We start from the raw sequence: 16,310 nt of genomic DNA, 5'->3' as shown, positions 1-16,310 counted from the left end.
TTCTGTGTTCTCAGGCTAAAGAAAAGCCTTTAAAGCAGCATAACCCCAAATACTCACTGGTGTTTAAGTAGTTGTTAATATATTATCTCTAATAAGCTATACAAAGTTATTTATGGAGAAAATGGTGACTATACTTATTAAGGTTTAAATATTAGAAACCGATTTAAAATGGAAAATATCATGTAAAAATGATTGGTATGCATAGATAAATCAGAAAAAGATCTTTGGTTATTTTTGTTTAAAACTACCAAAGTATAGTTTTCAAAAGTTTATGTTTAAAATACATACTTATATTAACTGAATTTACATTTCATTATATATAACTGTACTTTTAAAAATCCACCATCCCACACAATAAAGTGGTAACAGTCTGTTTATGGCTGTGGAATGTTGGATTGTTAACAGGCATCCAGAAATGGAATTATTAAGTTAATGACTATGAACATATTTTGAGTTCCTGATGCATATTTCCAAATTACTTCTGAAAGGGTGACACCACTTTACAGTATCATTGGTAATGCATGAAAAAATGAATTAAAATCTGCTTTTTCGAGAAATAAACAATATTACTTTTATAAAAATTTGCCAACTTAATAGGTATGAGGTGTATTATTCTAATCTACATTTGTTTACTTTCTAACAAAGTTGAATATTTTCCCATAAATTTAAGTTAGATTTTGTGTGTGCAAATCATTTGGTTATGTTTTCCAGCTATCTATCTATTGAAATCTTAGTGTTTTTCTCATTATTATTATGAGCTGTGTGTTATGTACATATATAATATTATCCTTTTATCTTCTATATTTGTTATAGAAGAATATCTTCTATATTTGTCTACATTTGTTTTTTCACTCTGTTGCTTGTCTTTGAAGTTTGTTTATGCACTATTTTAAAAAGCATCAGGGCCACCTGTGTGGCTCAGTCAGCTAAGTGCCTGACTCTTGATTCGGCTCAGGTCATGATCTCAGGGTCATGGGATGGAGCAACGCATCAGGCTCTGCACTCAGCAGGGAGTCTGCTTCTCTCCGTCTCCCTCCCCCTCTAGCCCTCTGCGTACTCTGTCTCTCTCTCAAATAAAAAAATAAATAAATCTTTAAAATAATCTTTAAAAAAAGCATCAGATATTTGAAATTGTAGTATATCTGCTGATCTTTCCCTCAGTAATTGTTTTCTGAAGCATCTGGGAAGTTCTCTCTCACATCATCCCCCAAGTTGATAAATATAGAATTCCATTACTTTCTGTTTCTTCTACTATTTAAGTTTTTATATAACATTTTCAGCATTTTGATTATGATAAGACTTGGTGTCATTTTCTTCCTGTTTCTTGTGTAGGATTCATCATTTGTCATCAAATTTAGAAAATGTCCAGTCATTATCTCTTCAAATATTTTTTCTGTCTGCCCCTGCCTTTGGGGATTCCAGTTGCAAATACATCCATCCACTTAAGGTTGTCTCATAATTTACTGGTGCTTTGTTCATTTCAAAAAACAATTCTCTGTGGATGTTTCGTTTTAGGTAGTTTCTATTGCTGTGCTTTTGAGTTCACTAATCTTTTCTTCTGTGACATCTACTTTGCCATTCCTCCCATTCAATGTATTTTTCATCTTACCCATCAGTTTTCTTGTCTTGTAGCTTGATGAGGGTCTTTTTAAACATATCCTCTGTCTCTATTAACTTTTTGAACATACAGAATATAGTTATAACAATTGATTATTGTCTTTGTCTGCTAATTCCAATGTTTGTGTTAGTTCTGGGTCTGTTTCAATTGATGTTTCTTCACTATTTTCTTCCTTTTTTGTGGGCCTCATTATTTTTTATTCAATACCAGATATTGTGAAAATTCCCTTGTTGGGTGTTGGATATTTTTCTATTCCTTTAGACTTTGTTGAGTTTTGCTCTGGAATGTAGCTAGGTTACTTGCCAATAGTTCTATCTTTCATGTCTTGCTGTTGAGATGTGTTAGGTGGCACTGGGAAGTGCTTACGTCTGGCCAATTGCTCCAATTACACCACTTTTGAGGCAAGACTCTTCTGTGAATTCTCCCCAGTCACAAGGTTTTCATCTCACTGGTAGGAAGGGGCTCTATTCTTGGTGCTGTGTGAATATAGGCACTGTTCCCTCTAATCCCTTCAAATGACTCTTCAGCTGTAGCAAGCTCTGACCAGGACTCAAGGGGGCTCCCTGCAGATCTCCACACCTCTCTTACTCTCTCTCTCTCTCTTTGAGGGTTTCTCTTCTTCAGTATTCTGTCCTGCAAACTTTAGCCACCTTGCTCTCCCTGGACTCTTAGCTCCACATCTTCAACTCAGAGAGTCCACTGTGCTCGCCCTGGGTTTCCTCTCCTCAGGCTGTGACCAGGAGACTCTCCCATGGTTAGTACAGGGTTCGCCTCTTTTTTTCATGTCTCTCTGGTATCACTGGTAACTTAGTTGCCCAATGCATAGTGTTTTGAAAACCATTATTTCTTATATTTTGTCCATGTTTTGGTTGTTTCCAGTGAGAGTGTTAATATGGTCCCTGATTACTCCATTCTGTTCAGAACTATGATTTTTTTATGATTCTGTAATTCATTCTTGTGTATGGATTGAGGTGAGTATCTGTTTTGATTTTTTTTACTCCACCCAAATTACCTACCCCAACATCAACTAGTGAATATTTTCTTCCCTGATTGTCTTTGATATTTACTTTGTACTATATACTGGGGTACATTTCTGGATTAGCTCTTTGGTACTGCAGATGTATTGGTCATTTTTGCCCCAGAGCTATACTCTTTTACCTGGAGCTGCTTTGTCATATATTTTTAATACCTGATAATGTTAATCTACCTTATTATATTTTTCCATTAAATTTCCCTCTGAGAATTTTTAAAATGTATTCTGTTATACTTATTCTTTTATATCCATTTAGGAAACGTTTTGTCAAATTTTTAAAACCATTCTGGGATTTTTAAGACTGAATTAAATATGTAAATTAACTTGGAGATGACACATAAACATTTATAATATATTTGTCTTCCTATCTGGGAACATAATATAGCTATCAATCTTCGCTCCTCAGTCAAATCATTTGTTTTAATTTTCCATAAGTTTTTATTGTTTCTGCACAAAGATCTTATATATTTTTCTCTCAGATACTGTGTGTGTGTGTGTTGCTATTGGAAATTGGCCTTTATTTTGTTGGTTTGTTTTCCTACAATTACAGATAAAATGCTATGGACATCACATGTGTGTGTCTGTGCATTTATACTCTCACCTATTTAGTTTCCTATATTCCATACTATATCCAGTTCTTTCTAGAACTGAATCCTTGGCTTTTCTAGGTATATAATCATGTTGCTGGGAAAAAATGCTATTTTCATCTCTTTATTTGCAATACTTAAATAACCCATGGTAAACCAAACTGGTTTACTGGGTCTTGAAACTAGTAACAGCATAGAGTTATAGCACAAAAAATATTAGTCTGGCTCTTAGAACTGGAAATAAACTGAGATCTTCAGAGAAGTCTTTTAAGAATACCAAAGGGAGGGGCGCCTGGGTGGCTCAGTTGGTTAAGCGACTGCCTTCGGCTCAGGTCATGATCCTGGAGTCCAGGGATCGAGTCCCGCATCGGGCTCCCTGCTCGGCAGGGAGTCTGCTTCTCCCTCTGCCCTCTTCCCTCTCGTGCTCTCTGTCTCTCATTCTCTCTCTCTCAAATAAATAAATAAAATCTTAAAAAAAAAAAAAAAAGAATACCAAAGGGAGACTCTCTGCTTCTCCCCATTGGACAAATAGCTGCATCTTCTGGTGCAGTGCCCGTCAGTTCCCGAGACACGATGGTAAAGTTTGGAGTAAACGGATTTGGCCGTATTGAGCACCATGTCGTCAGGGCTGCTTTTTATTCTGGCAAAGTGGATATTGTCACCATCAATGACCCCTTCAGTGATCTCAACTACATGGTCTGCATGTTCCAGTATGATTCCACCCATGGCAAGTTCAATGGCACAGTCAAGGCTGAGAACGGGAAAATTGTCATTAGCGGAAAGCCCAACTCCACCTTCCAGGAGCAAGATCCTGCCAACATCAAATGGGGTGATGCTGGTGCTGAGTGTGTTGTGGAGTCCACTGTGGTCTTCAACACCATGGAGAAGGCTGGGGCTCACTTGAAGGGTAGGGCCAACAGGGTCATCATCTCTGCCCCTTCTGCTGATGCCCCCATGTTTGTGATGGGCGTGAACCATGAGAAGTATGAGAGTTCCCTCAAGGTTGTCAGCAACGTCTCCTGCACCACCAACTGCTTGGCCCCTCTGTCCAAGGTCATCCATGACAATGTTGGCATCATGGAAGGACTCATGACCGCAGTCCATGCCATCACTGCCACCCAGAAGACTGTGGTGGCCCCTCTGAGAAGTTCGACGGGCTGCCCAGAGCATCATCCCTGTTTCTACTGATACCAAGGCTGTAGGCAAGGTCATCCCGAAGCTGAATGGAGAGCTCACTGGCATGGCCTCCGTGTCCCCACCTCAACCTGTCAGTGGTGGATCTGACCTGCTTCCTGGAGAAAGCTGCCATGGACAGTGATATCAAGCAGGCATCAGAGAGTCCCCTTGGGGGCACACTGGGCTCCACTGAGGACCAGGTTGTCTCCTGTGACTTCACAGGTGACCCCTACTCTTCCACATTCAGTGCTGGGGCTGGCATTGCTCTCAACGACCACTGTGTCAAGCTCGTTTCCCCGTATGACAATTAATTTGGCTACAGCAACCAGGTGGTGGTCCTTCTAGTCCACATGGCCTCCAAGGAGTAATAGCCCCCTGGACCACCAGCCCCAGTGAGAGCAAGAGGAAGAGAGAGGCCCTCCACTGCTGGGGAATCCTCACCCTCACTCATCCCCTAACACACTGAGAATCTCCCAACCTCTACTACACAGTTTTCATCCCAGACCCCCTGAAGAAGGGGAGGGACTTGGAGAGCCCTACTTTGTCATGTACCATCAATAAAGTATACTGTACCCAGCCAAAAAAAAAACCAAAAGGAGAATACAAATGTAACACAAAGAAAACTTTAAAAAATTTTTTCTCTCTTTACTTCCTAATACCATCTAACACATGGAGCTGCTCTTTTCTTCCATTTATCACCCCAGCTCTTCTCTACCCCAAGTTCTTCAAAGCCAGCTCACAGAGAGCATTTTCCTGACCCCCCACAGAGGGCATTAAGCAGTATCCCCAGGTAAAAATCCTTCTCCTCCACACCAACTATCTAAACTTTCCTGGATTTTCTGATAACTCTTTGTCATTATGTTTCTATTAACCTCCCCTTGCTGGCTTTCCCAGTTCTGTACTTCACCATGACCCTTTTCAACACAAAAATCTCCCCAGTAACAAACATTCAATGGAAATTAACTTAGAATGAGGTGGGGACAGGGAAGGGGATTCAGGACACCCACACCTACAGTTATGTGTGTTTATTAAACAGATGACCGAATAATTCTCATTAGCTAAGAAAATCTAAACACTTTCAAGTCCTGTGTTTAAAGGCCTTCCTTTTATTGCTTTTTATAATATATCGAAAAATCATATGAACTAATTTTTATATAATTGTACACAATTTTCAAATTTAAAAAGTTTGTTGCTCCACATGTTACCTGGGGATACTGCTTAATGTCCTCTGTGGGGGGTCAGGAAAATGTTTCAGTGCCATCTGCTGGTTCCTAGAGCTATATCAGGCACTTACTCTAATTGCTTGCTGAAATTTTTTTTTTTTCCAATTCCCAGCTCCCCACGACTGCATTTCAAAATAACCAGAAAAATAATTGCCATTTCTGGTGACAGGACCACAAGTGTTCAAATTCATAATAATGTAAATGACTCTGACTAGGACATAATATGAAGAACAAATATTTAACTTCACAGTTCATTGAACTAATCATGTATTTGTTGCCACTTGACTAAAGTGTAGATTTCACATGCTGAATTGACATTGCTCATTACATACATCTTTTTTCATTTCTCACCAGTGGATATATTTTCAGATAGATAGTGTCCCAACAGTTGTGATATATATGATGCAAATAATGTACAAACAAAAGAATTTGGAAGTTTCTGAGTAATTTACTTTTGTTTCAGTTAGAATATTTCTAAGTCAATCCTGTAACAATACTTTCATTCACTTACATTCTGATATACATTTCTTGAACAGGACAGAGATACATACAGACACAGCTTACACATATATACATTCATTCACTCACTTGTTCAGCCAATAAATATTTGCTGTCAACCACATCCCAGGCATGTTACTTCACACCAGGGATTTAGTAGTAAGCACGAGAAAGCCCTGATTTCAACACCACCCTTGGACCGGGGTAAGGTTTGCACCCTACATATCACAGATGCATAAAAAAAAAAATTTGTTTAAAAATGTGGGAGGCTGTCCCTCAAAATCTGCCTTTTAGCACTGCTGTAGCATAACCTGTGAGCCTGAACATCCAGTCTCCAATTTGTGTTAAGCATCAGGGAAAGAGGTCTCTTGTCCTGTGTCCTCAACTAAAAGAAAACCTTATTTGAATGCACTGAAGGCTTATGAGTTGTACTGTTTCCAGACACTGTGTCAGAGCATAAGGAAGATTTGTATGTAAAAGGGCTTAGGTAAGAAAAAAACAAACAAACTAATTAACTTGTCACATTCTTCCTTTCAGACTGCATGAACATAATAGATTTCTGCATAATGAAGTGTTATTTCTAAGTAGTTCCAAATGTACTTTCTTGTTTCCTTTTGTTTTCCAATTTACAAGTCTGGATGTACTCATGAACCAGCAAAGTATTCTCAACAATTGGATATGGTAGCTGAAGACTGTTTACAGTATTAAACAATTCATATGACTCTTAAATTTGAAAATAGGTAGGTAGAGATGTAACACCCATGAAGGGTAATACTGATTCTATACACTGGCAACTAGATGGACATTGAATTACAAACTTGTGAATAATTTATTTTTTATGAAAAAATTTTATTTGTTTATTTATTTGAGAGAGCGAGAACATGAGCAGGGGAAGGGGCAGAGGGAGAGATAAAGGGACAAGTAGACTCTCTACTGAGCAGGGAGCCCAAGGTGGAGCTCCATCCCAGGACCCTGAGGTCAGCTCCTGAGCTGAAGTCAGGCACTTAACCTACTAAGCCCCCCAGGTGCCCCTTGTGAAAATGTTTAATAAGGTAATAGTATTTACAAAAAAATTTAAAACTTCAGCTTTTTAAAATTTTATTTAAAATTTTGTCATTAATTATAATCTATTTTGTCTTCTTAAAAGAGAGATAACTGTTGGGGTGCCTGGGTGGCTCAGTTGATTAAGCGTCTGCCTTTGGCTCAGGTCACGATCCCAGAGTCCGGGGATCGAGCCCCTCGTTGGGCTCCTTACTCAACCAGGAGCCTGCTTCTACCTCTACGTCTGCCACTCCCTCTGCTTGTGCTCTCCCTCATGTGCGCTCTCCCTCTCAAATAAATAAATAAAATCTTAAAAAAGAAAGATAACTGTTGGGGCGCCTGGGTGGCTCAGTCGTTAAGCATCTGCCTTCGGCTCAGGTCATGATCCCAGAGTCCTGGGATTGAGCCCCGCATGGGGCTCCCTGCTTGGCGGGAAGTCTGCTTCTCCCTCTCCCACTCCCCCTGCTTGTGTTCCCTCTCTCTCTGTGTCAAATAAATAAATAAAATCTTAAAAAAAAAAAAAAGATAACTGTTGAAAACAAGTGGAAAATAAAATGTACTGACTTTTTACTTAATTTATATTTTTATGAAAATATATTCATTTTGCATACTTCGAATGTAATGAAATTTTATTTTTTAATCTTTTTGATAATTTTTGTCAATAGAACACAATTTATGAAAATCTGGGTGAAACAACATGATTGGTAATTTTGCTGAAATGAAGGCAAAATTTTATGGGATAAATATAGAGGGAATGCATTAGCCCTATATGTCTTTATTACTCATTCAACATCATCAGCCAATCAACATTATATTACATAGGTACAATAATTAAGTACTGTCATCTTTTATATTTTGCCATCTTTCATTCATACAAAAACATTTTTATTTTGTCATTATAAATGTTTACTTGTCAAAAATGGAGGTTATAACAGTTAACAGTAGAGGAGGAGGAGTTAACAGTGTGTTAGGTTGACTTAAAACTTTTAAATATTTAGGGGCACCTGGGTGGCTCAGTCAGTTGAGTGTCTGCCTTTGGCTCGGGTCATGATCCCAAGGTCCCGGGATCTGGCCGCAGGTTGGCATCCTTACTCAGCAGGGGAGTCAGCTTCTCCCTCTCCCGCTGCCTCCCTCTTCCTCTGTCTGCCGCTCCCCCTGCTTGTGCTCTCTCTGTCAAATAAATAAATAAAATCTTAAAAATATATATATATATTTAGACCAACGGTAGGTGAGTCTCTATTTGCACACTGCTCAGCTGCCATGATCTTAGGGGCAGACTTCATGTCAGCCTATGTGAAGACAGTATTCAAGAGAGGGGACACAGGAAATAAATAGGCAAGCAAATCAGATTGTTCCAGGTAGTCAAAAATGCTGTGAAGAAAATACAAGCTTGGTGTATTTAATGGATAGAAAGATGCTCTGTTGCGACCGGAGTGGAGTAAATGTCAAGATCAGTCCTATCTGGGGTGATCTCCATTTTGTCAAGACTTCTCATTCAGGTCTCCGCCTAAATGTTCCCTCCTCAGAGAGTCCTTTTCCAACCACTCAAACTAATGATGCCTTTTTTTTTTTTTTTAAGATTTTATTTATTTATTTGAGACAGAGAGAATGAGAGACAGAGAGCATGAGAGCATGAGAGGGAGGAGAGTCAGAGGGAGAAGCAGACTCCCTGCCGAGCAGGGAGCCCGATGCGGGACTCGATCCCGGGACTCCAGGATCATGACCTGAGCCGAAGGCAGTCGCTTAACCAACTGAGCCACCCAGGCGCCCCAATGATGCCTTTTCTTGGTCACCCCTATCATATGGCTCTGTAGTAGTGTCATTAGAGTACTTATCACATTACTTGATGCTCTTCTGGTTTATCTATTTGCTTACTGTTTGTTTCTTCCTGGTGCAATGTAGGTTCCATTAGAGTAGAAAGCCCAGCTGTCTTGTGCACCACTATATGCCTAGCCTGGTTTAAAGTACACATGGAATGAACCAAAGTATCAATACTAGGGATTAAAAGGGGTAGGGTGAAGGAGGGAGAATATCTTTTAAAAAACAACTTACTCATTCAAATCACCCTTAGAAACTGTGGGGTGGAGGTTGAGTCCTTGCCTTGAATAGTTATTGAATTGAGGAACAGAATTCATCACTCTACTGTAATGACATCTCGCATCAGATGAAAGAGCGTATGGTTAAAATGCCATCTCTGAAAACCATGTTTTCATCAATGTTATGCATCATCAAGAAGTATGCATCAGCTACAGCTAAAGTTATGGATTTAATGAATGTAAAGTAGCAAAAGCCATGAAAAGGATTTTTAGACAACTGATATTTTAAATTCAAATAACTGAGAAAGTAAGTTTGCTCTGGTTCTCAACTGAATAATCAAACAGGAGATAGGCGTATAACAGTAAAATCAAGGAGGAGATAATCAGAAAACAATCAGGAATATATCCAAAGAATTCTTTTAAAATGGAGAAAAAGATATAATTCAAGATCATGGTATATTTTTAAAATAAACCCTTTTTAAAATATATATATTATATATATATATTTATGAATCTCTGACTTGTTTTCTTACTTCCCTAGTTTACTTCCAAAATAAAATTCCAACATGGCACCGTATACCATTGTAACTGACATAGAAAGGCATAAAAGATTTCAAAACAGAGCAAGCAAGCCTAGCTAAGCCTAGCTCTTTTAAATAGGGTGGAGAGGCCATAAAGGAGGAAAAATTTATGCATATCCTCATTGGAGGAACCATGAACTTTTTGCCAGCTGCAAGCCCTCAGCCTGGATTTAATTCCTTTATCATCATGACACCTGAATCTTTCAAATTCTTCACTTTGAAAGGAGGCAACTTGAATTAACAAGTTTCAATCCTTCATTTATCTATTAACCCAACCAATCCCAATTAACATACTTTCAATTCCTATTTTGCATAGAGGACCTAAATGAGAACTGCACTCATGACCTTTCACCTTTACATCTCTGTCCCCTCCTTGTCTTCCTCAGAACATAATTCAAGTTCCTATCTGAATCTGTCTCCCGAATTGCCATTCTCATTGCCCAAATAAATGCCTGTTTGCTCGAAATCTCAGTGAATTCTTTCTTGGTTGACAAAGAGTTGAACCAAATTCCTGTAGCACTTTTCATTTTCATTTTTATAAAGCTTTAAAAAATATATTCAGGATTTTTTAAGTGAAAAAGCAAACTTGTCTTGTGGATAAAATGGTACTGATTTTTCATTTCTTACTACTTTAACTTCTCCCTAAGCTGATTGCTTTTGTAAAGGCAAAATTCCCTTTGACACATTAGGACAAAACAATTTCTTTAATGGCGCGAGCCAAGCTACTCATGCTGTTTGACAAAGTCCAAGTATGGGAGACAATCCTGAAAACAGGAGACTCCACAGCTGGCTCCTGCTATTCTCTTTCATTTTGTTTATGGCAATCTTTATAATTGTGGGAATATTTCTGGGCTGGCTCCTGCTATTCTTTTTCATTTTATTTACGGCAATCTTTATAATTGTGGGAATATTTCTGGGGTTTCATGATAAAGTGACTACTCATCTTAGTTACGCCTATCTAGGCAATCATAATGAAACTAATTCCACGAAGAATTAGTTTCTATAGAACAAAATAACAAGACGGTCACGCTCTGTCTAGCACCTCTTTGCGTACTGTTTTTTAGTTTTAGCGAAAGCCAATAAGCAGAAATCAATAAAGGTCATGTTAATCATTACAAAGGAAAAATGAAAGAAGGCTATGGCTGTAATCCAGAAAATGATCTAAGATTTGGAAAAACAAAAATATCCTAACATATAAATAAAGTTCCTCCGAGGCTGTCAGGAGGAGATGCTTGCAACCTGATCCTGTGTCTGTGTCTCCTCATTCGCCAACGCTGTCCTTTCCTACGAGAGACCCACCCCTGCTGGAGCTGGACTCCAGCACTTTAAGAGATCCGTTTGTGTGGGTAAAGTAGATACCACCAGAACTTAAAAAATCCTGTTATTCTCTTAAGGCAATTAACACCACATGAAAAAGGAGATTAATAACTATCTGTAGGAATAACTGAAGAGATTTTTGGGTTGTTCCGAATGCTGTTAAAGTAAAACAAGAACAAAAGACTGTGTTAATAAAAAGTGGAGAATATGCATTGACTATAGAAGCAGAGAGCCTTCAAATTTGTAACTGTTTCCAACAATCTTCAGGGGAAGAGGGATACTGAAAGACTAACACCCTGGTAGGGCGCCTGGGTGGCTCAGTTGGTTAAGCTACTGCCTTCGGCTCAGGTCATGATCCTGGAGTCCCGGGATGGAGTCCCACATCAGGCTCCCTGATGTTATTTCGGCAAGAAAGAAGTTTCTCTCCCTCTGACCCTCTCCCCCCTCGTGCTCTCTCTCATTCTCTCTCTCAAATACATAAATAAAATCTTAAAAAAAAAAAAAGAAAGACTAACACCCTGGTACTGAAAAGTTCCATCTCTTGAGAGAAATGAATGCATCCAGAAAAGGTATAGGATATCCATTCACTCCTGTGCCCTGTATAGCTTCTTGGAGAGAAGCTCCCAATTATAGCACATACCACACTGCTTTGGAAACAGACGGTGGTACATCCATATGGAACACTCTTCAGCAACATCAATCTTTAATGATGCCAAGACCCAGCTGTTGCCTGGGGCCTGGAGTGGGAGTGGGTATCACAGCACAAGGGCAAGAGGGAACTTTTAGGGGTGATGGAAACTCTGTGTCTTGACTGGGGAGGTAAGTTACATCTTCATTTGTTAAAACTCGTAGAACTGTTGAACTGAGTTGGTTAATTCGGTTTGTAAGTTGTATCTCAACAGGGTTAACTGTAAAAGAAGAAAATATTCAGTATGTGCTCTCCAGGAATGCGAAAGTGGGACAAGAAGGTCCCCAAGCTCCAGGGCAGTGGTACCCAGGATTTACAGAGCAGCTCACACTGCGCGATCAGCAGCTCATCTCATGAAATCCTCCGCCTTTCCCCACTTTATAAAGAAGGTAACAAACTCACAGAGATGAAATAATTCGGTGAAGCTCACACAGCGCAGGGGCGCTAGCGCCGGGGTTTGAGCCCAGCCAACGTGATTTCACAGCTCACATGTTTTTAACCCCTGGCGAATCTGCTGCTACATAGTAAAAGCTTGGATAAATGTAGGTCTAATAAATGGTTCCAGTTACAGATCCTTAATGCTCACAAAAGGCTCGCCCTGAGACTGAACCCTTCAGGCGCAAACCGCTCTGTGCCGACGGGCAGCCCCCAGCGTGGGAGCCCAACGGAACCTAGAGCCAGAGCCAGAGCCGGAAGTCTGGCACGGCGAAGGGGTGGGACTTCAATGCAGGGAGGTGGAGTCATCTTATCGCGTTTCTGACAAGCTTGTACCTCTTCTCTTGCCGTAGTGCCTGAAACCGGAAGCTCTCTTGAAGCGTGCTATGAATTTCCGGGCGAGAGCCGGCGGCTTGGGTAGCATGTGGGAACTGCTGTGAAGACTTGTTACTCTGTACGCGCCTCCCGAAGTCAAGTTCCCGGTGAGCAGGAGCGGTAGGGGAGTAGACGATATAAGAAGGGAGGGTGAGGCGTCCGCGGGTTTTCGAGTGTCGCGGAGTCAGGGCTGAAGAAAGCCGTGGTGCGCGGCCCCAGGAGCTTTAATTAGTTAACGCTGTTGCTGTGGTGTCGGCAGCCTGGAGTCCGTGAGTCACGGGGCAGCCGGTTGTGTGTCCGGGACAGCGCTGAGCGCGAGGAAAGTTACTTACATGGGAGGCATTAGGGGCTTGTAGTTAAGTCACTTGGTAGTTTCTTGGAGACTTCACAGTGGTTTTGTTTTCCTAGCCTGTGTTTTTTAGGAATCCGCCGGCGTGAGAGATGACATCCTTAGCCCAGCAACTCCAGCGACTCGCCCTCCCTCAGAGTGACCGCAGTTTGTTATCGAGAGATGAAGTTGCTTCTTTGTTGTTTGACCCCAAGGAAGCGGCCACCATCGACAGGGACACGGCCTTTGCCATTGGTGAGCTATCCGTTAACTAAGAAAAGCTCTGAGGCATTTGTTTTGTGGATGTTGCTGTATCGTTTTCTCTTCTGACCCTCCCTCTTTCTTAGCAGTTTCTAACTTGTTGACTTATGTTGTTCAGGGATAGAGAATAACAAATAATCATGTGCTAGATGCTTGAAACGTATGTAGGTAGCGGTATCTGAATTTCACAGATGAAGAAACAAGGTTAGGGAGGTTAGGGAGGTCAACGAATGGGTGGGTAGAGCGAAGAACAGCTCAAAAAAGGCTGGAGGCAGTGACTGCGATGCAGGAGTCCTCCTAATCCCTAGGAGGACTGGCCTAGTTACTGAAAGGGTGTTTTTTGTTTTTTGTTTTTTTAAAGATTTTATTTATTTATTTGACAGAGAGAGAGACAGCGAGAGAGGGAACACAAGCAGGGGGAGTGGGAGAGGGAGAAGCAGGCCTCCCGCCGAGCAGGGAGCCCGGTGTGGGGCTCGATCCCAGGACCCTGGGATCATGACCTGAGCCGAAGGCAGACGCTTAACCATCTGAGCCACCCAGGCGCCCCGTGTTTGTTTGTTTTTAAAGGAATGGCATCTGCCTAGCAGAACTTTATGTTCCAGTGAGGGAGATAGGACTTATTTTTTATATTGAAAACTAGAAATCTTTATTTGGGACTGTATTACGATTATACCTGCTAAAAGAATACAGAGATTTGGGGGGTGAGTAAAACTATAAAAGAGGGGTGAGATGAGTTTGCTTGCAAAGAATTGTTAAATCAGCTGGCCTTTTCCTAGGATGCACTGGCCTGGAAGAGCTGCTGGGGATCGACCCTTCCTTTGAGCAGTTTGAAGCATCGTTGTTCAGCCAGCTAGCAAAAACATTGGAGCGCAGCGTTCAGACCAAAGCAGTGAACAAGCAGCTGGATGAAAACATTTCATTATTCCTTATTCACTTGTCTCCTTACTTCCTACTGAAGCCAGCACAGAAGTGTCTGGAGTGGTTGATTCACAGGTAGCAAATAAAATTACAGAAATAATTATGGGCTAATAGATTTGATCTTTAAAAAAAAAAAATACGTAATGAGAACACTTAAACCAATTTAAAGCTGAGAAATTAGGTATATTAAGAGATTAACACCATGTCTTTTGGGTGAGATAAGCATGTACCCCTGTTAAACTCACTTTTGTTGATAGTGAGAACTAGAACTCCTAGAGATCTTGAGTTTATAGGCCAACTTCAGGGGCGCCTGGGTGGCTCAGTTGGTTGAGCGTCTGCCTTCAGCTCGGGTCATGATCCCAGGGTCCTGGGATTGAGCCCCACATCAATCCCTTCCATAGGGAGCCTGCTTCTCTCTCTCCCTCTGCCTGCCACTCTGCCTGCTTGTGCTCTCTCTCTTTTAAAAAAAATAGGCCAACTTCATTAGTTCTAAGGAGCTCATGTTACTTTGCTGTTACAAATTGTTACTGCATATTTGGAGCAAAGGGTATTCTTAAACTTCTTTCTTGCCGAAATAACAAAACCAATGTTTTGGGAAGAGGCAGATAGTATCCTCTAAAATACTGTAACTTAAGAAAAACAATAATAGCTAATGTGTATTGAACATTTTTGTGCCAGCTTCTGTGGTAAGCACTTTGCATGCACTCAGTGCTTACAGCATTCCTATGGGAAGATAGTTGTATTCTCCCCATTTTACAGTATACAAAACTGAGGCATAGTTAAGTTACCTGAGTCACACAGGTAGTAAGCTGAGGTACAAGATGGTTTCCAAGGTTTGATCTTTTATCCTCTTTGGAAATTGCCTTAGTAGGTATACTCAGTTTATATTCTCACTTAATTGCCATCACATCACAGCTTACACAGTTTTGTTTATTTTGCCATGTGTTAATATGTTTCAAAAGTAGAAGGACCTGCATGTCATTAATTAGAGACATGGGGATAAAGTGATTCCCTTCTGGAAAAAAGTGAGTCATTGAGAAAACATAAGTTTAACTTGGGTCTCCTGATTATCAGAACATTAGAGTCATCAGACAAAAAAAAAATCCGTAATATTTCCCTTTTTCTTCTAGCTTTTAACCACCCCCCCCATAGTTGATTAGTGTAAGGAGTACTTTTTGTATTCATGTAATTTTAAATTCAATACAAGATGAGTAGGCCGCCCTTGGTTATTGTTTTAAAATAAAGGTGTATGCAAAGTTTGAGGCATGTTGTCCTGCCTGAGGTAGAGGGAAGCTTCATGGAGAAAGTAGCTAGTAAGTTTAGAGTTTAGACAGACATGAGGGATCACTTCACTGGGAGAATTAGGAAAAGCATTCTGAAAAAGGAGCTATTTGAGCTAGGTCTTCAAAGCTAGAAAGGATTTAATGTATCTGATGTAATTAATGAACCTCTTATTATGGTAGAGGAGCCAATACAAAGTTTTGTGAAGTTCAGGGACAAATTATAAATGGTTGTAACTTAACAGTTTTTTAATTCAGAGAAAATAATGTGACTTTCTTTTTCATTAGTCTTCTGGTTTTAGAATTCTGATAATTAGGGAAGCTGAGGAAGCTGTGGAAGGTGAACTTTAGAGCATGAAGAGGAGCCGAGCTTTGCTGCCTAGTTGACCGGTGGCTTTTCTGTTGGTTTGACTGCAGTGATCGTACAGTTTTATTAATTTAATAATAGGTTTAAAAAAAAAAGCTGAAAGTGAATGGCATGTAAATTTTGATACTGAAAAATACTAAAAAATACTACTGCATAAGAGTTGACCAAATCTTGCAAGATAGAGACTTACATTTAATGCTCTTTATCTTATTTATAATTTTGTGCTTGTTTTCACTGATATTTACTCTGAGTAGTTTTAGCTCATTGACATACAATTTGGACATGTAAGGAAATATGTGCTCGTAGGTTTTGTGTCAGTTTGAATTGTTTGCTTTTCTCCCCCCAGGTTCCATATCCATCTTTATAATCAAGATAGCCTCATTGCTTGTGTTCTACCGTACCATGAGACAAGAATATTTGTACGGGTTATACAGCTCCTAAAAATTAATAACCCAAAGCACAAATGGTTTTGGTTGTCACCAGTTAAGGTATGATTGTTGAATGACACGTATTTTACTGAATATTGAGCATGGCAGTTCAGGTTAGGA

At 40.1% G+C, this 16,310-nt stretch overlaps 1 protein-coding gene and 1 pseudogene across 4 annotated transcripts in view; both read left to right on the top strand.

Annotated features, from left to right (window-relative positions):
• The first annotated feature begins 3,811 nt into the window (after positions 1-3,811).
• On the top strand, positions 3,812-4,782 carry LOC118012831 (annotated as a pseudogene).
• A 7,822-nt stretch (positions 4,783-12,604) lies between these two features.
• The window catches only part of HEATR1 (HEAT repeat containing 1), a 47,370-nt gene continuing 43,664 nt past the window's right edge, over positions 12,605-16,310 (top strand). For 3 of the 4 annotated variants that reach the window (XM_035008519.1, XM_035008518.1, XM_035008521.1), the window contains exons 1-4: positions 12,605-12,715; positions 13,017-13,191; positions 13,974-14,190; positions 16,109-16,250. In XM_035008519.1, the coding sequence (XP_034864410.1) occupies positions 13,050-13,191; positions 13,974-14,190; positions 16,109-16,250 (501 nt within the window). In that variant the 5' untranslated portion in view covers positions 12,605-12,715; positions 13,017-13,049. Of the gene's footprint in view, positions 12,716-13,016; positions 13,192-13,973; positions 14,191-16,108; positions 16,251-16,310 lie in introns of those variants that run through there. The other variant, XM_035008520.1, reaches the window with a different exon arrangement.

Source organism: Mirounga leonina, unplaced genomic scaffold (genome assembly GCF_011800145.1).
Source record: "Mirounga leonina isolate KUSES-001 unplaced genomic scaffold, KU_Mleo_1.0 Mir_152, whole genome shotgun sequence".
NCBI lineage: Eukaryota > Metazoa > Chordata > Mammalia > Carnivora > Phocidae > Mirounga > Mirounga leonina.
Note: the sequence above shows the minus strand (reverse complement) of the source record. Positions and strands in the feature narration are given on the sequence as shown.